Raw genomic sequence first — 25,434 nt, 5'->3', positions numbered from 1 at the left:
TTCTAAGTATTGACGAGAATTTTATTTCTTCGAGAGATAAAAGTTTTTACGGTACTCTACACTGAAGTTTGATAAAAATCCATTTTTTTACCAGCCCAAATATACTTTATCTGATAATCAATGCAGGAAAGGGCATTTTAGACTGTTTTAAGTTGATTAGAATTCTATTTCTATTGGAATTTTAAAAAACTTATTTTTTATATTTTCTGGAAAAAACAGAAAAATATTTTTAAAAACTCGTGATTTAGGAAATCCGGGTTTTTAAGTATTCCCGGAAATTCTATCCCGAGAAATCCCGGAATGGACGTTGAAATTTTTTTTTCTTGAATTGATTTTGTATGTGTTATTTAAAAAATGAAATAATTGAATTTCAATACTTAGCTTATATCTACAACTTTGTGAAGTCATCAAATAGATATGAAAATGTCAGAAAACCGAAAATAAACTTTGTATCATATTTGCAACGGTCAAATAAATATAACAAAAACAACAATTCTGTTCGTTTTGTTTACCCCCGTCTTAACAACGATCGTTATTGAGAATCATGAGAGTGGAAATGTCATCAAATATCAACTGAAAGAGGCATTTACTAAAGATGATAATTGGTTATTTATTCGAGTACGATGTAAAATGTATGAAATGTGTGCATGTTTTCTAAAATTGGTTATTTTATAGATTACGTAGTATTTTTACTTGAAATACATCTTAAAAACCAATCCCGTTGGATAGAGAGAAAAAAATATCGCGTTACACAAATACAATAAAAATATATAATAAAATTTTATTTCTTTTTTTTTTGGTTTTTAATATTGCAACAAATATAAATAAAATAATATTCGAATACAAAGAAATATAATTCTATTCGAGAACTCACAAAAAAAACTATCAAACTAAACAAAATAAAGAGATGTGTATTTAAACCATTTTAAAATCCTCACAAAAAGCACATAATTTTACTTTCTTTTAATTTTTTTGGTATAAATGTGTGATACTTTAAGCTTCCATTTACCACCTCAACGGCGTCAGCTTACTATTGTGCAGCCCATTGTTGTTCGCCGCGACCACGCCCTGCGCCTGCGACGGACTGATCGTAATCAACGGCGCCAACCGCTCCGTGAAGCGCGCATAGTTCCGCTCCAGCTCCTTCTGGTAGTCCTTCTGGTCGGACAGAATTAGGTTGCGGTTCTTCTTAAGCGCGTCGGAACATCTGGAAGAATTATGAAGTTGCGTTAGAACTAGTTGGCGCGATTTCAGCGCAGTCTTACTTCTTGGAGAAATCCTTAAAGCACAGCCGCAGCTTGTTCTGCTGCTTAGTCGGAATGGTCGTGCTGTCGGCGATGCCGGACAAAAACACCAGCGCCATCTCCATCGGGCCCTGGTTGACAGTCGTCCCGATGCAACCCTGCAGCACCATCTGGAGAATTTTGGGATCGGCCGGCTCCTGGGTGGTGGCCGCCGCCAGCTCGGCCGTCTTCTTCTGGATGTCCTCGATGGCGACCTCGATCGGTTCCAGCACGATCTGCTCGCGGCTCACGACCTGGATGCGCGTCTTCACGTACGGGAAGTGGTTCGCCGTGGTGAGGATCGTCTTGCGCTTGCACTGCTCGTGCAGCTCGCCGTGCGCTTTGCCCGACTTGGTGAACGGCGTCGCGAAGATGAAGCGTTCTGCGGGGTGGGATTTTATGTAGACAAGTACGAGGCAACATCATCAATCATACTTACTTATGTTAAAGTTCCTCTCAAAGTACGTCTCCCTGTATCGCAGCTCGTAAGTTTCAAAGTACGGTTCCACATAGGTTATCTGAATGTAAGTCTTGTCCGGATCCAGCGTCTTCACGTCGACCGCGTTCGAGTCCTTGATGATCTGCACCACGTCCGGCCCAAACCGATCGGCGTAAAAGTTCTGCAGTCGGCTGAAGATCTCCGGCAGCTTCGTCAGCGTCGGTTCCTTGTAGATAAACTCCTGTTGGTCCAAATCGCCGAACTTGGACCCGTAAAACCCGACCCGGAAGTACGTCCCAAACACCCGCTTGCCGTGCAGCTGAGCGATCCGGTTGAACGCCTCCTGAAGCTTGCCGTGAATCTGGCCCAGCTTGCGGAAGTCCCGATTCGCTTCGCAGATCGGAATCAACACCTTGTACACGTCGTTCATCGCTTCGTACATGCCCGCAATCTGGAACGAGTTCGAGGCCTCTTCCAGCAACGCCTTCAACCCACCCTCAGTGAACCGATTCCCCAAGCAAATCCCGTCCTCGCCCGGACTCAGCACATCATCGCTAACAGCCGACTCCATCAACGAATTCGGTGAAATGTGCTTGAACGAAACCGCCCCCACCGGAAGATGCGTCTGCGACTCGAGCATGCTCAGATATTCCGCGACCAACGCTGCACTGTGCACATAACACATCGCCGCTTCCGTGTGATTGGCCCGCTCCATGTGCTTCTTGGCCATGTTCTCCAGCCACGTCAACCGCAAATCCGGCGAGTTCTGGTAACCCTTCGCGATGCGGTTCATCAAATCCAGCAACATCTCCGGATCTTCCTGGTACTCCTTCATCTTGACCGTGTCCGACAGGATCATGTGCAGGTTGAACAGCAGATCCTGGACCTGCTCCGGGAAGGACGTGTCCTGCAGGTCGGCGTCCGACTCCGCGTACACCAGGATGGTTTTGAGGGCGCGCCGTAGCGATTGCTCGCTGAACGAGGCGCTGGTGCCGACCAGCGAGCTCAGCGACATCGTGACCTGCATTTTGACGCGGGCAAAGTTCTGGAAAAGAAAAGCGAGAGCGAGCGATTAATGCAGATTTAAATTTTAAAAAAATATATAAGAAATAATAAAAAAACAAGTTTATTATAGGGCTTTTTGAAAACCCGGCTATATTTCAACTCTTTTTTTTTTTTGAAAAATATCAAATCCTATGTCAATCATTTGCGGGTCGAATGCGCAAACTGCGATGGGAGTACCACGGCGAACTATCACGATAAAAAGTGAATTTCTAGCCGATGATATCAATTTTTTTTTTTTTTTTGCGGATCGAGGTGGGATAGCCAGGATCAAGTCAGTCCAAGTCCGGTTGTGTAAAGGAACGGTAATGGTCGTGTCAATCACATGCGGATCGCTCGCACTCCATGGGAGCGGGGATTGAGGACATGATTGGGTAGGTTAAAATGAGATTGTGTTTGTGAGAGTATGTAATCGTGTAATGATGTAAATAAGCTAAATCGAAACTTCGTGCTCAATCGCCGCCCCCAATGTTCATTAAAAACCCCATTCGCACAAGCTTCCCAAAATCAGTACTGTAGGTTTTAACTGTCGAGACTGTTAAAACCTACAGAACTGACCCCAAGGAACTCGACCGAACGGGGTACACTATCCACACACCAACGGACTTTTACTATGTGACCCTTAACTGTTCCAACAAAGGCAAAATTATTAAAATGAATTCATATGTTGAGGTTTAAACTCAATCAGCAAAGGTAATTATTTAACAAATGCAAAGAAACACACGTCGGGCAAAATTTTCCCACATAAAAAAGTCGGAACTTGTATAAAATGTTTTACAGTCCCCTGTCCTGTCACGTTCGTCTAAAGTCTTGTCAATTTTGCTGAAAATTAAAGTGGTTAGAGTTGCAATTAATCGTATTCAACATGACCAGAAAAGGCAGGCCTTTAATACGATTATCATGCATGAGTACTTAGCTTTAAAGAGGACGACTCCGCAACCGCCGTCAGATGTCCTCGATCACCTTCGCCAGCATAAGTCGCAATTGGTCAGTAACGAGTTTGTCCTGCTTGTCCTTTGACCAGCTCCGCCGTGGGTACCATCATATCGAAATCGGAGTTCCATTACGCTACACAACCCGGCCGCTAGGTACGCTCCAGTTGCTCCGAATTTTCCGACGACAGGAAGCATTCGATCATTCGGTTCCGTCTGGATTTATTCTTCAAAACTGTGGCACTGTAAATATTCTTCAAATAACTAATAAAGAACTATTAATATTTCCAGACACCACTCGGCAAAGATCAATGTGTAACATCTTTGACTGGCGCTAGTATGGGGAACAAATGCTCCCCTGCTCTTTCCGTATTGGTAAAGTGCATTACAAGCCCTCCGACCGTCCCATGCTTTCCATGGGGGCAAGGTCCCAGCCGTGCGGAGGGAATTTCTAGCCGATGATATCAATTTGAAAGGTTTTTTTTTTTCAAATTTTAAACAGCTGATCGTCAAAATAAATATAGAAAATGCAATCAAAATAGGTAAATGTGGGATGAATTTTCATAAAAAAAGTCAAAGTAGTTATGTCACAGACATAACCGGAATGGCGTAGACTTACGTAAAATTTAGATATGTGGACATGTGGGTTTTCCATATATTAATTTGAAGAATTAGCTATATTCTTTAAATAGATTTACGGAATATGATCATGAATGGGAGATGGAATTCAGCTAAGGGCGTTATTTCGGGGTGGTAGTGTTTGGTGGGAATGATGAACAAGAAGAACTCTTTCGTGAGAAAATTGGTGGCCCTAAAAGGACCGATTAGAGTTGGATGGTGGCGTTGGTCGCAAGGCTGCAGCCGGGAGATGTTCTGTCCAGATGGGTGATAGGCCGCGGTGGATGCTGCAGGTGCTGGCGTTGTTGATGGATGCGAAACCGACAAAGTTGTTTAGGAAAGCGTGTAGTATTTGCAAATGATTGTGGTGCGAAATTTATATTGGGCTGGTGTATCAACCAAAGTCAAAATCGGCCGATGATAACTAAAATACGAAACATACCTTCGTGACTGTGTCAGAACATTTCTACCAATAACAAGGTCAAGGCATGTGCGCCCAAAGGATTGGAAAGCAGATCAAGCTTGAGGTACTCTTTCATAATTCATAAAATCAACAAATTTCAAATTTTCCGGTTTGAGGATATCAATGTTAAAATCCCCAGACACAACAATGCGGATGTCCTGCTTTGCATACCAGAACAAATTCCGGATCAAGAAAGAAATTTTCTGTTTGTATGTTGCACTTGGCGAAATATACACAACAACAAACAATGTTTGAATCCCATTTTCTGAAACTTTTGTGGCACAAATATCCCCAAACGAATCAGCCTCGAGTAAAATTGGATCATGTTCCTCACTTAACTGCTCAAGATCGTGAGGCATGGCCGTCGAAGAAGACGAACGAACGGCAAAGAGAGGAAAGAAAGAGACGAAGGAATTTTAGCGAGCCGAATGGGGGAGGGAGAGGGGCATAGGGGTTGGGGGCGAGCAGCCTCAGAAAGCTGTGCAATCTGTCGCCCCCGAAGACCAAAATTTGTTCCTGAAATTTAAATTCAAATTAGCTCGCTGCCTCGTCCCGGGTGGGACGAGGGCAACTCTTTCAACACTAGAATTTGATGAGACGTAAATCTTTCAGAAGCGCTCGCCGCGAATGCGACGAGCTAGTTGGATGTCCCGATTGTTTAACAACCAAGGCTTGACCCACGAGAGGCTTTTCGGCGGAAGGCAGCAGGCGCGCGCCTCATCTTGCGGATGCCTCGTCCCGGGTGGGACGAGGGATGGGGATTGAAGCACCTCCGAACCACAGCAACCACGAAAGATCCTAACGGTCCGGCCATCGAGAGGCAACTGGCTGACGGTGACGACGAGAAGGCGATGCGCACTTCTTTTCCAGTTCTGGTCCCTCTCTCCTGCTGCTGCTGCTCTGGGCTTTCCTGCTGCTGCTGCTGCTGCTGCCGGTCCGACGTCTGAGACGTGAATGATGGAATGGGCTCTGGCGCGCGTTCTTATGTATGATTTCGGCCCGCTACTTCCCCTCCTTTTTCGCGACCGACACTCGGTCGCGTTGCTCGGATGATTTTCCCCTCAAAATAGGTACTTGACATTCCCGTCCGTGAGTGGGAAGCGCTCATTTTGCTTGCAAAATCTCTGCATTTTGAAAACATTTTAAAACATTCAATTGTTTCAATAGTTAAACTATTTTGCCAACAATGAAAGTTTTATGAGCAATTCTCTACGAAATCGGTCTTTTTTCTTCAATTTTAATTTTTGTATTTTTTAATCCGCCTGAAACTTTTTTGGTGACTTCGGTATGCCCAAAGAAGCCATTTTGCATCATTAGTTTGTCCATATAATTTTCCATACAAATTTGGCAGCTGTCCATACAAAAATGATGTATGAAAATTCAAAAATCTGTATCTTTTGAAGGAATTTTTTGATCGATTTGGTGTCTTCGGCAAAGTTGTAGGTATGAATACGGACTACACTGGAAAAAAATGATACACGGTAAAAAAAATTTGGTGATTTTTTTATTTAACTTTTTATCACTAAAACTTGATTTACAAAAAACACTATTTTTATTTTTTTATTTTTGATATGTTTTAGAGGACATAAAATGCCAACTTTTCAGAAATTTCCAGGTTGTGCAAAAATCATTGACCGAGTTATGATTTTTAATCAATACTGATTTTTCAAAAAATCGAAATTTTGGTCGTAAATTTTTCAACTTCATTTTCGATGTAAAATTAAATTTGCAATCAAAAGTACTTTAGTGAAATTTTCATAAAGTGCACCGTTTTCAAGTTATAGCCATATTTAAGTGACTTTTTTGAAAATAGTCGCAGTTTTTCATTTTTTAAAATTAGTGCACATGTTTGCCCAGTTTTGAAAAAAATATTTTTGAAAAGCTGAGAAAATTCTCTATATTTTGTTTATTCGGACTTTGTTGATACGACCTTTAGTTGCTGAGATATTGCAATGCAAAGGTTTAAAAACAGGAAAATTGATGTTTTCTAAGTTTCACCCAAACAACCCACCATTTTCTATCGTCAATATCTTAGCAACTAATGGTCCGATTTTCAATGTTAATATATGAAACAATTGTGAAATTTTCCGATCTTTTCGAAAAAAATATTTTCAAAATTTTCAAATCAAGACTAACATTTTAAAAGGGCGTAATATTGAATGTTTGGCCTTTTTGAAATGTTAGTCTTGATTTGAAAATTCCGAAAATATTTTTTTCGAAAAGATCGGAAAATTTCACAAATGTTTCATATATTATCATTGAAAATCGGACCATTAGTTGCTAAGATATTGACGATAGAAAATGGTGGGTTGTTTTGAAACTTAGAAAACATCAATTTTCCTGTTTTTAAACCTTTGCATTGCAATATCTCAGCAACTAAAGGTCGTATCAACAAAGTCCGAATAAGCAAAATATAGAGAATTTTCTCAGCTTTTCAAAAATATTTCCAAAACTGTGCAAACATGTGCACTAATTTTAAAAAATGAAAAACTGCGACTATTTTCAAAAAAGTCACCTAAAAATGGCTATAACTTGAAAACGGTGCACTTTATGAAAATTTCACTAAAGTACTTTTTGATTGCAAATTTAATTTTACATCGAAAAATGAAGTTGAAAAATTTTTACGACCAAAATTTCGATTTTTTGAAAAAATCAGTATTGATTAAAAAATTCATAACTCGGTCAATGATTTTTGCACAACCTGGAAATTTCTGAAAAGTTGGCATTTTATGTCTTCTAAAACATATCAAAAAAAAAAAAAATATGTTTTTGTAAATCAAGTTTTAGTGACAAAAGTTAAATAAAAAAATCACCGTGTATTATTTTTTCCAGTGTAGTCCGTCCATACCTACAACTTTGCCGAAGACACCAAATCGATCAAAAATTCCTTCAAAAGATACAGATTTTTGAATTTTCATACATCATTTTTGTATGGACAGCTGCCAAATTTGTATGGAAAATTATATGGACAAACTAATGATGCAAAATGGCTTCTTTGGGCATACCGAAGGCACCAAAAAAGTTTCAGTCGGATTAAAAAATACAAAAAAAATCGAATGACCGAAATCCTAGAGAACTGCTCTATAGCAAATTGCTGAATAATTTTCGAATCGAATGGCACATAAATCGTGTCGATTCGATTAGAGGGAAGGAAGATATAAGCGTTTGACGGATGACGCAGTAATCCAGGGCCTTCGGCCCGGGTTTTTTGGAATGACACCCCAGTACCTTCGACAAAGACGTAAGTCTACGTCAATAAACCAAACATCAGGCCTTAAGGGTTAAATAACGCCTTTTAAGATAAGCTAATTTTGCTAATTTTGCTATTTTTGCTTTTTTATATTTAATTTGTATTTATTTATTTATATGCGGAAGCCCAAAAACGGCATTTTTCATTTTTTACCCGTAGAAGTATCCATAAGAAAAGTATACAAATTCAAATTACAAGTTATGCCTTCAACATTGCAATAATAAATAATTGGTTGAAAATATTCCTACACGTGAAAAGTTTTTCAAAACAAATAATTTCTGGGCCAAGAATAAACTTTTTATCGTACTATGCATCAATGTATCACCAAAGTTAAGACAAATTGGTAATGCTATTATTTTCTTTTTTCATTTGTTTTTTTTCTGGTTGTTCATCCGCAAAAAGAGGTACATCCAATGTTAAAGATTTTTAAGACAAATTTATCAGAAATTTTGTGAACCTACCAAAGAATATTTAAAATTTAAAAATTCATGCCTTTTTTTAATTAAACAGCAATGTTCAAAATAAAAAAAACTAAATAAAATCAATAAACGTTCAATCGTGTTTTATAACTTTTGAGATTTTGCAATTAGAAAATTAGAAAAAATAAAAATAATGTATCGATTTACAAGGTATAAAATTGTAAAATTAAACAAATTTCGTACTTCAAATTTAAAAATAGAAGATTTTTGAAAAAATCGAAAAAAAAATAATTTTAGAATAAAAAATTAAGAAGTTAGGCATTTTCGAATTTTGGAAATTCAGACTAGATATTTGAAATTTTAAAATTTATTAGGTAAAGTAATTTATATTTTTTGAAATTTTATAAATCTAAAACTTAAGGATCTCAAAAAAGTTCAAAATTTAAGAACCATTCTTATATTCAAAAAATTCTAAAATTATTTTAGACTTAATTAATTTAAGAATTAAAAAATATTAGAGTCTTTGAAATTTCAGTCAAAAAATATAAAAATTTATGTATTTCAGCATTTCAAAGTTAAATAATTTAAAAAGTTAAGAATTTTATTGTTTAAGAATTCGAATTTCAGAATTTTGAATAAGCTTAACATTAAAAAAAATGAAAAAGTTGTAAATTTTATAGGTTTGATGTTTAAGATTTTTTAATATAAAAAATTAAAAATTCAGAATTTAACGGTTTTAGACTTTTTGAGTTTAGAATTTTAAAGTTTTAGTAATTGTATTTTAGACTTTTAAAATTTTAGATTTTTTAGAATATTAGTTTTTAGAATTTTGAACTTTTAAAATTAAAAAAATTAAAAATATAGAATTTAAGAAATTTAGAATGTAAAGAAATTAGTAAGTTTTTTCTTATTCTTGGTGACACCTTCATTGCAAGCAATAATTGTTCCAAAATGGATTATGATGTACCACACAGCTTAAAGGAACTCCAAAACTTTGTTATGTACCTCAAAAGAACTTATTTTATCTTAATTATTCACCAATAAAACCGAATTGAATTCTAGAGTAAATTTTCAAAAGGTATTGAAAATATAAAAAAATTAAGAAGCATAGATTTTTTTGAATTTAGGAATTTTCATTTTAAGAATTAAAAAAAAAGCATAAAAATAGGAAAAAGAGCCATGATTCACACAGTTTAATGAAAAAAGTGTTTAAAAATGCACCTATCAAGTTATTTTGCAATCAATAGTTTCTAAAATATCTAAGTATTGACGAAAATTTTATTTTTTGAGAAAAAAAAAGTTTGTGTACTGTACATCAGAATTTCATAAAAAATCATAACACTTTTTTTAATGAAAATTTTGAAAATTTTGCAAAAAAATAATTGTTTGCTCCCTGATTTTTCGGACCAATGTTGAAGGGGGGGCGGGGCATAAACTTTGAAGAATATTTCCAACGCCCTTATTCTGCCGTTCTACGCATAATTGTCCCATGTTCGAAAAAGTGCAACTGAGAAAAACGCGATTGAAATTTTTCGACCGTTTTCTGTGTATCTACGCATAATTGTCCCGTGGGTCTATATTCGCCCTATGTGTCCCTAATCGCCCCAGTTAGCAGTTGATCACCCTTTTTTGTGATTCTCTTGCTATACAAAAGGTAAACAAGACATAATACTTAGTAAAACTAATGATTCCGTGTAAGAAAATACTTGGTGGGACAATTATGCGTAGAAGTTTAACGATGGGACAAACAGACTTGGTGTTGTTTTTAATGAGTTTCCGAACAAAGTACCAGATTTTATGTGTTTTTCTTAAAGTACACATCAAACTAAACTTAAAAATGTCATAAAGTCAAAATCGCCCAAAACTGACATGGGACAATTATGCGTAGAACGGCAGTATAGGTTTCCAGAATTTGAGATTTCTTGATTTTTTTATTTTTGAAATTTAGAACTCGAGTTTCAGATGCGAAGAATTTTTGAATTTTATGATTTAATAATTCGAATTTTAGAACTTTTAATTTGGAAGAAATTTGGAATTGTAGAATTTAAAAATTAATATCTTCAGACTTTTAGGATTTTAGATTTTTTAATTTAAGAATTCGAATTTTAGAATCATTAAATTTTCTAATCATAAAATTTCAAAATTCGAGATTTTTTGAATTTTAGGATTTTATACTTTCGAATATTGAAATTCAAGAATTTTGAATTCGAACATTAGAATTTTCAATTTGGAAATGGAATTTTAGAATATTTTAATTTTGGAATTATAGAATGGAATTTGAGATTTCTGGAACTTATAATTATAATTATAAAATTTTGAAATTTTAAAATTTCTGTTTTTGTGAATTTTAAATATTTAACAATTAACTAAAATCTTAAATTATTCTATGATTTTAGAACACTATAGAAAATTTAGAATATCGGGAGCTCTAAATTCTTGATTTTATTATTTTTATTTTAAAAAGTCAAAACTGTAGAATATTATAATTTTGTAATTTAAGATGTACTGAATTTGAATTTAATAATTTAATAATTATTTTAGAGTTCAAAATTTAATTTAAAAAATTTTCAATTCTAGTTTTCGAATTTCTAATAGTTTAGGCCATTGAAAATATTATTTCAAGTTTTTGTCCTCACTTCAAAATTTTCTCAAAAAAAAAATAAATAAAATGGCAAAATAAAGTATTGAATAAAAAAAATTAAATAACCTTTTATTAAGTTTAAAAAATATATTTAAATTTAAGGAGCTATTAGACTATGACAAACAAACAAACAAACAAAACTTTTGACAGTTTGCCTGCCTTTGTTTGCACAGAAACGTCATTTGGCTTTATTTGCGAGTTTGTCCCAAACAAGTTTGTGAGTTTGGCAAACTGTCAAACACAAAAAAAAAAGTGCGAGTTTGTTTGTCATAGTCGAATAGCTCCTTTAGCAAATTTTGTATGGATGTATAAAGCATTTTGTGACACTTTTTGTTTCGCAATTCTAAGCATCATGATAGAAATTTGAAAAATAATCAACATTATTTTTTGGCCCCCTTTGACATTGACCAGGGCCGAGGGGCAGCATAATAATCAATGAATAATTTAAGTATTTTAAGAGCTCTTTTTTAAATTTCTAAATTTCCAAATTTTAGAATATTAGCATTTTTAAATTTTAAAAGTTTAAGAATTGAGGAAAATTTATAATTTATGAATCAATTTAGAATGTTAGTATTTTATAATTAATTTTTTTGGATTTTTCATTAAAATATCTATGAATATTTAAATTAGTTTTAAATTTTTTAAGCTTGAATGTCAGAAGACTCGATTATTTGTAGTTTCGATTATTTGAAGCATTCCATAGCAACTTACGATAATCCAATTACAAGATTTTATTTTAGATTATTTTTCATTTAATATTTACAAGTTTGAAAAATGCAAAATATCATAAATACATAAATACAATCTTGAAATACTCACATTTCCAATCTCAAAGTTCTGCCTCATCAGCAGATAGAGCGAGGCCGCCGCCTGTGACCTCACGCTGGGCAGCTGAGATCCACAGTGCTTCAACAGCAGCAGACACAAATCCGCGCAACTGTCCGTTTCCTCGTCAAACAGCAGGTTGTGATACTTGAAGATCAGGGATCGCTGGGAGGCGAAGAGGTTCTGAAGCGCTAAGGTGCTCTGGTTGCGAGAGAGGGCATGGAGCAGGACTTTCAGGACTGTTCCGAGCAGGTTGTGGTGGAGCTCTGAGGTTGATGCGACCTGGACGATGAGTTCGAGGGCGTCCAGGATGGTGAGACAGACTTCGGTGGCGAGGGAACCTTCAATGTGGTAGGTAATTTCCAGCTCGGCTTCGTTTTTGATGTTGCTGTCGTAGAATTGGGTGCGGATTTGGTCTTTCTTCCAGCGGAACTTTTCGGTTGAGTAGCGATCCTTGCGGCGGTTGATGAGGTCGTTGCGAGCGGAACCCTGGCCGCGGATGCACTCTTCGAGCTTTTCCTTCATGTCTGGGGTTTTGCGGAAGCTGGAGGTGTTGCGTTTGGAGGTTGGCTTCTTCCGGCCGCGGTATTCAAAGTTGGGAATGCAAATGTTGAGGACTTGCAGCATTTGGTGGACTCGGTGGGGGGTGAGTCCTAGGGTGTATTTGTAGAGGGTGCTCTGCTCGAGGTTCTTGACGACCCACAGGAAGCAGGACAGCAGGTGGCGCGTGTTTTCACTGCTGAGTGGGGTTTTGTTCTTTGGGGTTTCCTGAACGTAGCTGTAGTTGCGAATGCCGGAGATTGCGTACGCCACTTCGGGGCTGATCGTGGTCGCGGCGATCGTGGTGGATGGGCCTTGGTAATCTTCCAGCAAGCCGATCGTGTTAAGTCGATCGTGCGACTCCGCCGCCGGAGTGTGCAACTGCGGAATCGTGTCCATGACGATTCCGAGCAATGGGATGTACAGGGCAGCAACTCGAGCGCGGGCTTCAACCTCGTTGTACCGCGAGTCTAGATCGTGCGAGGTCATCAGATTCCTCAAGCAACGAATCGCCTTGCCGTGCAGCGGAGGATTCGAAATGTCCAGTACTGTGGCCAACTCCTGCAGAACCAACCCAACCAAAAAGTGCTGCTGCCGGAACTCGGCACTCAACTCCGCGTACAACGTCTTGTCGATCCCGGCCATCGCGCTCACGTACGAGTTCTGGCTGTTGTTTGAAGTTACGCTCGGCGTCGGACTGCACGGCGCAGACAATGCCGTGTACGGCGTCCCAAACGGCAAATTCAACGCCACAAAGTGCTCGTGACTACAAACGATCCTCAAGAAGTCCAACTTGTAATGAATCATATCCGGCGTCGAAGAACTTTTCGTCATGATCACCTTGTAGTACGTCTTGATCAACCCAAACACGAATCCACGATCCATAATGCTCAACAGATCAAAGATGAAGAACGCCAAGCTACAATTAATCGACTGCGCCAACTTCGGATCGCTGCTGTTGTACCCGACGACCTTCGTCGTAGACAAGTGCACCAACGTCGAAACGTCATCCGTAAACTGGTGCGGAAACCGTCCCTTCCTCACCGAGTTCAAACAATTCGTCAACTCCAAATGCTCCACCATACTCTTCACAATCAGCTCAAACAACATCCAAGAGTTGGTCATCGATAGCTCGGCCGCCGACCCGCTCGCCACCACCCAATTCAGCGCAATCTCCTCGTGCAACAGTCGCACCAACCCGTCCTTCGGCCCCGTAGTCGGAGACATCTCGCCTCGCATGCTCGACGCACGATCCACCAACTTCCCACTCATCGAGCTGGTCATCTCCGATTGGTGATGGTGGTGCGAGTGCTGACCCTGTTGAAGATCCGGATTGCTGCTCGAGCGGGTCATTTCGGCCTGATCTGGGCGCGAGTACGAGGACAGCTTGCACTTGGGATCCAGAGGGTGCGGAATGCGGCACTGGAACTGGATGTACGTGCTCAGGATGTTCTGGCGGCCGTAGCGCTCTTCCGACTGGAGGAACTGTAACGGGGAGAAAGGACGAGAGAAAGAATTGTTAAAAGTGCTTTCTTATGTCAAGGAGGAAAGAATCGATTAAGAGGATTTTTTTCTAGATTAAGGAAATTTTCTGAACTTTTCGACTAAAAATATTGTTGGGAATAGTCAAGTTTTTTTTAAATTCTGGGATGAAGCCTCAATTTTTTTCTAAAAAAAATCATAGCTCAGAGATTAAATTTTTGACCGTATTTGTTGATGGTGGAAAGTTGCGGATTTTTGTCCCATAAAACAAATAAAAAAATACTGATTTTGGAAAATTGATTTATTTAATAAAATAGATTCGCAATTTCGCAATTTTCAGTGTAAGAACGGGCCTTGACCGATCTTATGCACTAGGTTCCCGACGAACACGCACTGCCCTTACACCTACATCTCACCCTTGCTCTGAGTCAGTACGAGCAGCACGCTAGAACACGCTTTGAGTGTTCGTGCCAGGCATGCACACCTTCTTTTCCGGTTACGCATTTTAACTCGGCCGGGGGTGGTACATTAAGTAGGGTTTGATGTAAGTATAAGCGCCTAACCATTTAAAGTGTGCCTATCAACTTTCATTAAAGCAAAAACTGTTTTATTTTTAGTTTGAATTCAAAAACTAGTTGTTATTTTACTGTGTATTGTTTTCTGCTGAAATCATTCCTAGAGTTGAGTCGTGTTTATATGTTGCTTTTTCTTTTGTCGCGGTGTTTTGTTACAATTTTTGGTCCTAAGCATTTTATACAAGTTTTTCAAAAGTACAATAGTAATATTTGTGTTAATTCTTTAATCATTTCAAAATTTGAGTAAGGGCTCGAACCTCATTTGTTTGAAGAAAAGGGTGAAGAATGAAAACAATGGAAAATGAAAGAAATATACTATTTGAAGAATCAATAGTAAAAGAAAGATAGTAATTTATGAAGTAGATAAAGAAATTAACAATAGTTAATAAATAGAGGCAACAAACAAGCTTAGATTATATAAGGGAAATTTATAGGGCAGATAAACAATTATTCAAATAGATAAATAAAGATAAACAAAATTGACATCGCTGCCAAATTAAGGGAAAACAGACAGTTTGTTACATCAGCATCAATTAGTAAATAGAGTGGAAAAGCGTTGAGAAATAAGAGAATCATGAAAGAAAAATCGAAAACAAATGGACGATAATAAACATAAGGCGTGTTAGAGAATCAGTGAAACAAAATAAACAGAATATAGATGGTAGATAGAGAACCTGGAGCTTATTCGAGAACGGACATCTCAAATCAAAAGCACCAATCGAAGCACGAGAACCGTCACAAAGGATTTTGCTCGATAGGCACCATACGTTTGTCAGCTCCCGTGCCTCGACTGGCACCTCAGGCTCGAGATGTCCGTTCTCTAACAAGCTCCAGGCTCTCTAATGGTAGATAAAAACGAAAAGAAGAGAAACCCCGTTGTGCGATTTTTCAGGTACATCCACAGCATTTGACTCAACATACTGCGAATCAAAACAATACCGTCTACAATCACAAATTACTTCCCTGTCCCACATTGTCGCGCCCCTTTCTTTTAGCCGTCTCGAGTCTGACCCGCGGTGGTCAAAGGTTTACGAGCCGTTTCCACAGGCCACCAGCTAGGTCATCATGAAAACCAAGCCAACGTGGAGGTAAGAAAATAGGACACTTGCAAGGAACCAGAGCTATACTGTCTTGATCAAGAATGATCTAACAGGACTACGGACGTAGTCAGTGACGCTCCTTCCAGGATGTTCCTCACCTGAGCGTCAACTGAAGAGGTATCTTCAGCATCATTCGCACTTGGCCTGCTATTTAATAAAATAGATAATTCAAAAATCTTTGAAAAAAATCTGTGTAATAATCAAAAGTTGTTTAATACATAAAGTTTCAAGCTTCATTTAAAACATTACCCAACATGAATATTCATCTCCATTTAACATCTTTGTTAGAACAAAAAAATGCCAAAAGTAAAAAAAAAACTAAAAATTTAAATTTTGCTCTTAATAATATTTTTTCATATGAAAAAATAAACATGATAAAAACTATAATTCTCTATTTAAAAAGTCATGTTAAAATATGTTTTTATCTAGTTTTCTTTCGAATTTTGTAGTTTTTGAAATTCTTTTCAAAATCAATATTGATTTATCATGTTGACAGTATTTAAATTATTTATTTGTTCAATGCGGAAGCCAGTTAAGTAAGAATGAGTGCCTCATTATACGCGAAATTTTTGTGTCCGAAATAAAAATATCTTAACCCTCTACTGCCCAAATTTATTTTCCAACATTTTTATTTTCCTGTTATTAGGAGGTCATTTTGAGCAACTTTTGTTCTACGAAAAACTTTACTTCTCTTGTTTTATGCTTTTTTTGTTTTATTTTTAATGTTTTAATTTGCATTTAGTTTATGTTTGTTTTGCCTTTCTAATTTTTCCATGGTTTTAAATTCACTTTTTTTAATTTTTTGCTTGTTTTTCACCTTTTCTGCTCTAGAATAACACCATTATCATTTAAATTGTAATAAAAAGCGTAGAGCCAAATTACTGCATACTTCTTTTTACTTAAAATATAGGAAATATTGGTAAAACACACAGCCAAAGTTGACCCCTAAAAAAATGACATTTTTTAAAACATTGGCAAAGTCACATAAAACAAGTTAAACTTTAAACCCTAAAATTTTCCTAAAATTTTTAGAAGTTCTTCTTTCCAATGCTTTTCAAAGATCAAAAATTGGTTGTTAATGGATTTTTGACGATTTTTTAAATCGAAGCCCGTCTAAAGGGTTAAAGAGGGTTAATTAGTATTGTCATTTTTAGGATCAATTTTCAAAAAGTTTTTTGTTTGCAGCCACTTAAATTCAACAAAATTAAACAATAAACTGCGAAAAAAATTACACACTCGGCTCATACCTAATGACTTGAGTGCATATGATTTAATTATTGGAAGAAAATATTACAAAAAAAATCAAGAGTAAGAAAACGTGTACTCTGGATTCCCGTCTCTTTCCGTGTTTTTTTTTTAAATAAAAATAACAACAATTCCCGTCATAAATAAAAGAAATCAAAAACGCTAACATACAAAAATTAAAAAACTGCAAACATACAAAATTATAAAATCATAAAGTTAGAAAAAATAAATAACAAAACAGAAATAAAAAACATAAGAGCAGTTCCAGCTCAAATCAGGAATACTGCCCATAATTGAAAATTCGGCTATTATGCCAAATCAAGTATTCCGAGAAAAACGCGTTTTAGTGTTTGTCACTAAATCTCCGTCAAGGCAATTTCCCATAAGAGTGGCATATTAGCCGTTTGGTTTTTCGCATCGGCAGCCAAGTCTTAACACTATTTCAGTAAAATTCAAGTTTCAGAAGATTCGTTGGAACATCCTCTACCACCTGGTGCTAATATCTCGTTTTTGCCAAAAGTGGATATTAGCCCTTTTTTCAATGGTGGGCAGAATATTTCTGGTACTTTTGTACCCGACCCTCTCCGATTTCAATGAAACTGTTTAGACATGTTATCCTAGGCCTATATAAGCCATTTTTGTGTATATGGAGCCAATTGTACTCGAAAATGACATTTGAGAGGGGTGTAAGTCATTTAAATATTTTTGTATTTTGTAATATAAAAATTACTGTATCTCGAAGCCTTGTAGGAAATTGGACGGGCTTTTAGAAAAAATACACTGAAAGAAAAATACATGCCACTTCCATGAGATTTTTCAATTTTTAAGTTTAAGTGTTAAATTGTGTCACGATGTCACGATTTGTTTTCGTTCAAATTTTTTTAGGAAATAGCCTAAAATGTAACAAAAAGACTCACGAAAAATGCTGGATGGTATGTCTCTCCTAAAATTTAACATTTAAACTTGAAAAAAAAATCACATTTAAACTTAAAAATTGAAAAATCTCATGGAAGTGCCGTGAATTTTTCTTTCAGTTTTTTTTTTCAAAAAGCCCGTCCAATTTCCTACAAGTTTATCTTTGACCATTTTTCGATACGTTGCAACGGCTTTGCGTTACAGCAATTTACAGCAATTTTTAAATTACAAAAATATTCAAATGACATACGCCCTTCTCAAATGTCATTTTCGAGTACAATTGGCTCCATATACACAAAAATGGCTTATATAGGCCTAGGATAACATGTCTAAAAAGTTTCATTGAAATCGGAAAGGGTCGGTACAAAAGTACCAGAAAAATTCCTGATTTGAGCTGGAATTGCTCATAAACAAAAAATTAAACATAAAACATAAATAACAAATAACAAAATAACATAAATACAGAAAAACGAATAGACAAAAGCACATTTTATATTTCGGTATTGCAGTCAATACCGAAATATAAAATTACAAAATACAACAAAAAAAAAACATTTAAACATAAAAACTAATATACAGAAAAACTAAAATGCAAAATAACATAAATACAAAAATCCAAACGCACAATCATACAAAACGTGCATATATTCAGAAATAAAAACTTATAAAATTACAAAATAATAGAAAACAACAATACAAAAATACAAAAAAATAAACCAAAAATATAAAAAAAATTACAAATACAAGTTTACAAAAAAAACAAAATATCATAAATACAAAAGTCAGGGTTGTTACGGAAAAGTCGAGAAAAAATCCGCGCCAGATCCGCGCCGACCCCAAAACCCAATCCGCGCGAAATCCGCGCCATATAAAAAAAAATCGCGAAAAAAAAATAAAAGAGTGTAACATAATGAATGAAATTTTAATCGAAAAAAGAATAATACAGAAGGCATTTGGATCAGTACCGTTGATCAGTTGTGGATTCATATCGCACCTGTACCAAATGGAATCTTTTTTGCCATTTCTGAAACAATATTAGCGTTTTTTACAACACTTTAAATATCGTTGCTTTAAAAACAAATTCAGAAAAAAATTAAATTCGTAAATTTTAAAAAATTAAAGCCATAAAATAAATCACCAAATTATAAAATCTAGGTATTTAGTGCTTGATAATTCTCGCCAAAACTTTACTCTGGAAAATCGAAACATGAAATTTCTATTATTTCCTTCTCTAAATTTCTCTAAACTAAAATATGACTCCGAAAATGATCCGAACTAAGAAAATGGCAAAAAATAATTTAATAATTTAATGATTTGATAATTTAATAATTTAATAGTTTGATAATTTAATAATTTAATAATTTAATAATTTAATAATTTAATAATTTAATAATTTAATAATTTAATAATTTAATAATTTAATAATTTAATAATTTAATAATTTAATAATTTAATAATTTAATAATTTAATAATTTAATAATTTAATAATTTAATAATTTAATAATTTAATAATTTAATAATTTAATAATTTAATAATTTAATAATTTAATAATTTAATAATTTAATAATTTAATATTTAAATAACTTTATTATTTAACAATTTAATAATTTAAAAATTTAAAAATTTAAAAATTTAAAAATTTAAAAATTTAAAAATTTAATAATTTAATAATTTAATGATTTAATAATTTAATAATTTAATAATTCAATAATTTAATAATTTAATAATTTAATAATTTAATAATTTAATAATTTAATAATTTAATAATTTAATAATTTAATAATTTAATAATTTAATAATTTAATAATTTAATAATTTAATAATTTAATAATTTAATAATTTAATAATTTAATAATTTAATAATTTAATAATTTAATAATTTAATAATTTAATAATTTAATAATTTAATAATTTAATAATTTAATAATTTAATAATTCAATAATTTAATAATTTAATAATTTAATAATTCAATAATTTAATAATTTAATAATTTTAATAATATAATAATATAATAATCAAATAATTTAATAATTTAAAAAAAAAATTAATTTGATAACTTAAGAACTTTCCTTAAAAAATAAAAATAACAAAAATCAATTGTAACATTTTCGTAATTTTTCAATTTAATAATTCGTACTTTTTTAGGTTTTTTAAGTCTGTAAGTTTTGACAATTTCAAATTATGAATTCTAATTTTTTTATTTTTTGAATATGTAAATTCTGAAATTTCAAATGGAACATTTCCATTCGAGCAGTTTTTGCTTTTTTGTACAATGTATTTTTTATGGAGCGAAATGTCAAAAACTGCTCGACTGTGGGTGCTCCATTGGGAGTAGAATCAATTCTACCTAAATCAGAGTGGTAACAGAAGTTTTGTTTTTTTTTAATAAACCAAAAATTTAAAAATTTAAATTTTTATATTGAAAAACATAGAAAATCTAAAAAGTTTCATTGCTTCAAATTTTTAAAATTCTGTAATTTTTCGAATTTTGTTCTTTTGATTTTAATAAAATTTGATATTTATTTGAATTGTAAGGCAGATGTTTTAAAAATAATGAGTTGTAATGTTATGTTGAATTAATATAACAAATCTCAATACATTAAAAAAAATGCTTCTTGAAGATTATTTCGAAGTTTCATATTAAGAAAAAAAACAATCAATAATTTTTTGAACAAAATTTTCTTCATTAACAACTTCTTAGAAACTGATATTTTCGCACTCAACGAAAAAGAATTAATTTATTTAATTCCTAATAATATTTTTCTTTGTAATTTGAAAGAAATTCTATCGTTATCAATTATTTTGTTTATCAAATTGATATCCGCGCGAAATCCGCGCGTGAGCAAAATTAGCCAGCAAATCCGCGCCAGATCCGCGCGATACGCGCCATCCGCGCCATCCGCGCGATCCGCGCCGTCCGTAACAACCCTGAAAGTACAAAATAAAAAACGTTACTTAATCCACCGTTAGGTGGTTGGTGCCTTCCTCTCATTTATAGAGTGATTACAATCCCCTAAAGCAGCGATTCTCAACGGGGGTACCGAGCCTACTTGATTTACACGGTAGGGGGTACCAGCCTAGAAGAAGGTTGAGAATGGCTGCCCTAAAGTGTTTATAGATCTCCCCTTACGTGATCGCAGCACCTAAGAGGTCCTAATAAAAATAATTGACGAGTAAAAAAAATAGACTTCCTACAGACTTTTTGTCAAGATTATACAGACACCGCCTTTCAGGAAAATGGCATCCCTCTACAAGGCTTTTTTCGTGGCGATCAGACGGGACCATTTGAGGTTATGTAAATTCAGACCATTTTTTAAACTGCTTGTAATTTTAGATAAATAAGTCAGATCTTGAAAATTCTTAATCCTCAAGAAAGGTGTTCTTAAATGCTTTCTAAAAATATATAACATGTGAGGCTTTCATGAAAAAACCACCCTTTTTACCATAATTTTAATTTAATATGAAACAGTTTTTTTGACATAACTTTTTAAATACATGATAAAACTGCATGAATTTAAATAGCAACTTAGGGAACGTTAGGACGGATCGATTAAAACCTTTCCGGCCAAAATCGGTTGAGTCTGTGACGAGATATTCCAGTGACATTGATTTGGTACACATGTCTACACACAGACATTTGCTCAACTGGTGATTCTGAGTCGATATGTACAAATGATGGTAGGTCTAGGAGGTCTAACTAAAAAGTTCGTTTTTTGAGTGATTTTATAGCCTTTCCTCAGTAAAGTGAGGAAGGCAAAAAAAATAACAAGATCTAAAAAAATTGAAAATCCATGAAAATTTGAAAAAAATATAAAAATTTAAAAAAGGAAGAAATTCAAAACATTTAAAAATTTAATAATTTTCAAAACCTTATAAAAAAAATCTTGAAAATTTGAAATAAAAAATCAAAAAAATGTTTAATTAAACCAAAAACTATTTAAAATAAAAAAGCGAAAGAAGATCTGCTATACTTAGGGCATGATTATCAGGCTTGATAAGGGCGTTTAAGAGGGCGTTGAAGAAACAAGAGTAAGAAGAAAATTAAAACTAAAAATAAAGTTAGTTAGCTGTAACAAAATTATTTATCCTATATTCACTTTAACCATTTTCCATTTTTTTAAGTTGATTTTTTTTCGGTGTTTTTAAAACTAAATATTTTTGTTCTTTTTTTCTAGACTTGAAAAGAGTTTCTAAATATTTTTATCTTTCTTAATTTTTTTTAAATTTTTAATTTTTTTTTAGATTTTTGATTTTTTTTAAAATAATCTAACCTAAGGCACTCTCTAGGATCCCATCGAAAAACTGGCTGCGTTAGGATTTCAAGATTAGATTAAATTTAATTTATTTTGTATTTTTTTGAAGTTTCTGGCCTTTTAAGTGTCTATTCTCAAGTTTCGGCCTTTTAAAATCTTTTTATAAATACAATAGGCTGATGAATAAAACAGGCTTTCAATTTAAAACATTTTAAAATTCCTCTCACATGTTTGCGAAGATAGAACGAATTCAATCTTTTGTTTGGGATGTAAATGCCCAAATTGCTTATTTTTTCTAAAGAAATGGTAATTTTAAGAAACTAATAATACTCACAAATATCTTATCCGAAATCTGGCAGATCGTCTCAAACACGGTCTGCCCCAGCGACAGCGCCTCCCCCCCAATCCGGTACGTCGTCACCAGCAGCTCCACCAACTTGTCCAGTATCAGCTGCAAATTCTTGACCAACTTTTCCTGATCCGCACTCTGCAGTTCCTGCAACGTCTTCTTAAACTCACGCTCCATGTTCCCCTCGCCAATCCGGGGCGGAACCTTCCGCTGATCGAGACACTCGCACAGGTAGATGAACTTGTCGATGAAGTCGTCCATCGCGTGGACAGAGGTTACGGCGTCCAGCGTGACGGAGAAGACCGGGCGGTGGTTGTCGAGCCACTTGGTTCCCGGGAGTTGGACGTCCGGCGGGATGAACGAGTAGTTGTCGGGGGGTTCCTCGACCATGACGGGGAGGTTGAACTCGCCCACGTTGAGGTGGCCGTCTTTGAGGATCGGGAGCCAGGTGTAACCGACGGGGGTTTCGATGGTGGGTTGGAGGTCTGCGGGTTTCTTCTGGCAGGACACGTGGAAGAGCGTGAAGAGGATGTGGTGGTTCTGTTTGAGGTTGGCGGGGAGGGCGAGTTTGATTTCGTCGTAGAAGGTGGGCTGTTTGTTGTGGTAGTTGACGGCGGAGAAGGCTTCGTTGGTGAACTCGGGGCAGGAGCTTTTGCCGAAGATGGCGGCGAGGGCGTCGGATTGGCGCTCGCCGGACATGAGCTGGACGCGGACGGCGATGTTGCGAGCGGAGCCGGCGCGGGTTGAGAAGTTGAGTTCTTTGGGGGAGACGAAGAGGAGGTTGCGGTAGGCGTAGTGCGGGTTCAGGATGGGGGTTGAGGGGAATTCGAGGATTTCCTTGGTGGGGCGGGTGTGGTCGTTCGGGTAGGGGTCGATTTTGGCGAGTTCCGGGGTGAGTGCGCACTTGAGGTCTTCCGGGATGGGGGCGATTTCGATTTTGATCGATCCGGGGATGCATTTGTGCTTCTTCATGAGTGCGCCGGGGCGTTTGAGTTCCGGTAGGAACTTGTACAGCTCTTCGTCTTTCATTTTGTCGGATTCTTGCTTGAAGAAGCTCGAGACCGTGATGGAGATTGGGCGGAACGTTTCGATGCTGTTGGCGAAGTCGTCCGGCGACCAGGAGCGACGTTTTTCCTTGTTTCTCTCGAGGGAGCCACGCCGGGTGAGCGTGCCCATGTCGGTGGCTCGCTTGCGGAACTGATCGAAGCTGCTGGTGGAGGACTTGCGATCGAGACTGTTCGAGCTTGAGGCCGAACTCATGCTTTCGCGATCGTTCTCGATGTTGTCCCCGTTGAAGATGTTGGTCAGGTAGATTCCGGTCCAGGCGAACGGCATCCGGTACTTGCCCAGCCGGTCGCAAAAGTCCGCCGCGTTGGATTTGGCCTTGTCGCGGTATTTGTCCTTGTCGTCCTTCATGTACGGCTCAACGGAGTCCTTAATATCTCCCTGGAGGACCTTCTCGAGCCGAATGACCAAATAGAGCTCGTTGCTCGGGTTTGTAATGTCAAAGATCGCCTCCCGCGCCTGAGTGCTAATGTCCGAATAGGGCAAGTGCCCTACCAACATCCGACGAAGCGATTCCGAGTTCATGTCGAAGTAAAAGTTCTCCGAGATCTTCTTCCGCTCTTTCGCGTCGTAAATCGCCATCGACGCGAAGATCGGCTCCACCTCCAACTCCAGCTTCAGCTGCAGACACTTGACGTGAATCCGATTGCCCAAATGCTCCATCGGAATCTCCGCCGGCAACCTCTTCTCAACCGCGTCCTCCGGATCCGCCTCCGGGTACAAACTGAACAACGCCTGCTGCCGCTCCTCAAGCCGCTTGCTCTCATTGCTCTGGTCGATCGTCTCCGGCGCCACCCGATCCAACAGACCCGGAATCAACGGATCATTCACCGAACTCCTCAAATCGAACGACGCCCACGACCCGCGCGGCGTCAACGTGTCCGTGCAGGTCGACACCGACGACAAACTCGCAATCGACTGCCGGCTGCTGGGCGTGCAACTCTCGCTCGCGTACAACGTCGTCGACGTGACCGATTCCTCCAACGACGCACACCCAAAAAAGTCCCGATCAATCTCAAACTCCTGCTGGTACGCCGACGGACTCAACGCGCCCTTATCCACCCGCTCCCTCACCCCACTGCACGAACTCGAGTAGCTGCGCTGCGAAAACTCCACGACCTTCCACGGCCGCGTAAAGCAATCAACGCAGTGCTGCACGTGCAACGGCAACTCCCCCAGCTCCTCGCTCGGCACCACATGCTGCACCGTCCGAATCTTCCGCGGCACCACCCGCATCTGCACGTCGTTCGCCGGAAAGTCCAGAATCGACCGCAGCGGATCGCGCACCAGCAAACCCGAGTGCTGCGTCAGAAACTCCTCGTAATCGATCGGTTCCACCAGCTCGCACAGCGAAATCGACGACGAACACACCGAGCTGCTGTCGCTCTTCGACAGCAGCTGGTAATTCGCGACATTTTTACGGATATCCGACGAGTTGTGCCTGAAAAATCATTCAAGTTAGCAAAAATCGAAATAAAACAGGGCGTAGACCCGACCCCCCAAAAAAGGAGAAAATTTTCAACCCGAAAACAAATTGATTAAAAAGCGCCCTTACTTGGTCAGTTTGGAGGCGAAAGCACGCTGGGCCGATGCCATGGTTTACACTGGTTTCAGCCGGAAACAAGCGATTTTTCACAGGATTTTTGGCGAAAATTAAACCGGAGCAAAAGTAGCGACCAGACAAGGGGGTTTGTTTTCGTTTTCACTTTGACGCCATCATGCGAAAAGGAGGCGAAAAGTGCATGCGCGACTGTCAAAACAAAAAGGAAAAAGTGCATCGGCTTCGTTAAATTTATGCACGGAAAAAGGGATTTCGGTTGAAATGGGGTGAAAATGGAAGGTGATCATTTTTGGGTAAGTTTCATGTTAACCAAATTAGACTGCTCTCAATTATTCCAAGAATTACGATTCAAGGCTGTATATCAAAGGTACTCGTCATCTTGCTTTGCATTAGTGTGAGTGCATGACTCCGTGC

The 25,434-nt window shown here is 36.8% G+C and overlaps 1 protein-coding gene across 1 annotated transcript; it reads right to left on the bottom strand.

The window, feature by feature from the left end:
• Positions 1–919: 919 nt before the first annotated feature.
• LOC6037374 (dedicator of cytokinesis protein 7) lies at positions 920–25,184 on the bottom strand. Its single transcript, XM_038251944.1, has 6 exons — positions 25,015–25,184; positions 22,380–24,900; positions 11,927–13,957; positions 1,723–2,767; positions 1,266–1,665; positions 920–1,207 (listed from the first exon to the last, which is right to left on the bottom strand). The coding sequence occupies exons 1-6, from the start codon at positions 25,053–25,055 to the stop codon at positions 1,006–1,008; spliced, it is 6,240 nt and encodes a 2,079-aa protein (XP_038107872.1). The 5' UTR covers positions 25,056–25,184; the 3' UTR covers positions 920–1,005.
• Positions 25,185–25,434: the final 250 nt, after the last annotated feature.

This window comes from Culex quinquefasciatus, chromosome 2, assembly GCF_015732765.1.
Source record: "Culex quinquefasciatus strain JHB chromosome 2, VPISU_Cqui_1.0_pri_paternal, whole genome shotgun sequence".
Lineage (NCBI taxonomy): Eukaryota > Metazoa > Arthropoda > Insecta > Diptera > Culicidae > Culex > Culex quinquefasciatus.
This window is presented reverse-complemented; position numbering and strand designations above follow the sequence as displayed.

Coding starts and splice junctions, on each gene's coding strand:
- LOC6037374 (XM_038251944.1), bottom strand. CDS start 25,055: ATGGCATCGGCCCAGCGTGCTTTCGCCTCCAAACTGACCAA. Junction 24,901..25,014: donor TTCGCCTCCAAACTGACCAA/GTAAGGGCGCTT, acceptor ATGATTTTTCAG/GCACAACTCGTCGGATATCC. Junction 13,958..22,379: donor AGATTTCGGATAAGATATTT/GTGAGTATTATT, acceptor TCCCCGTTACAG/TTCCTCCAGTCGGAAGAGCG.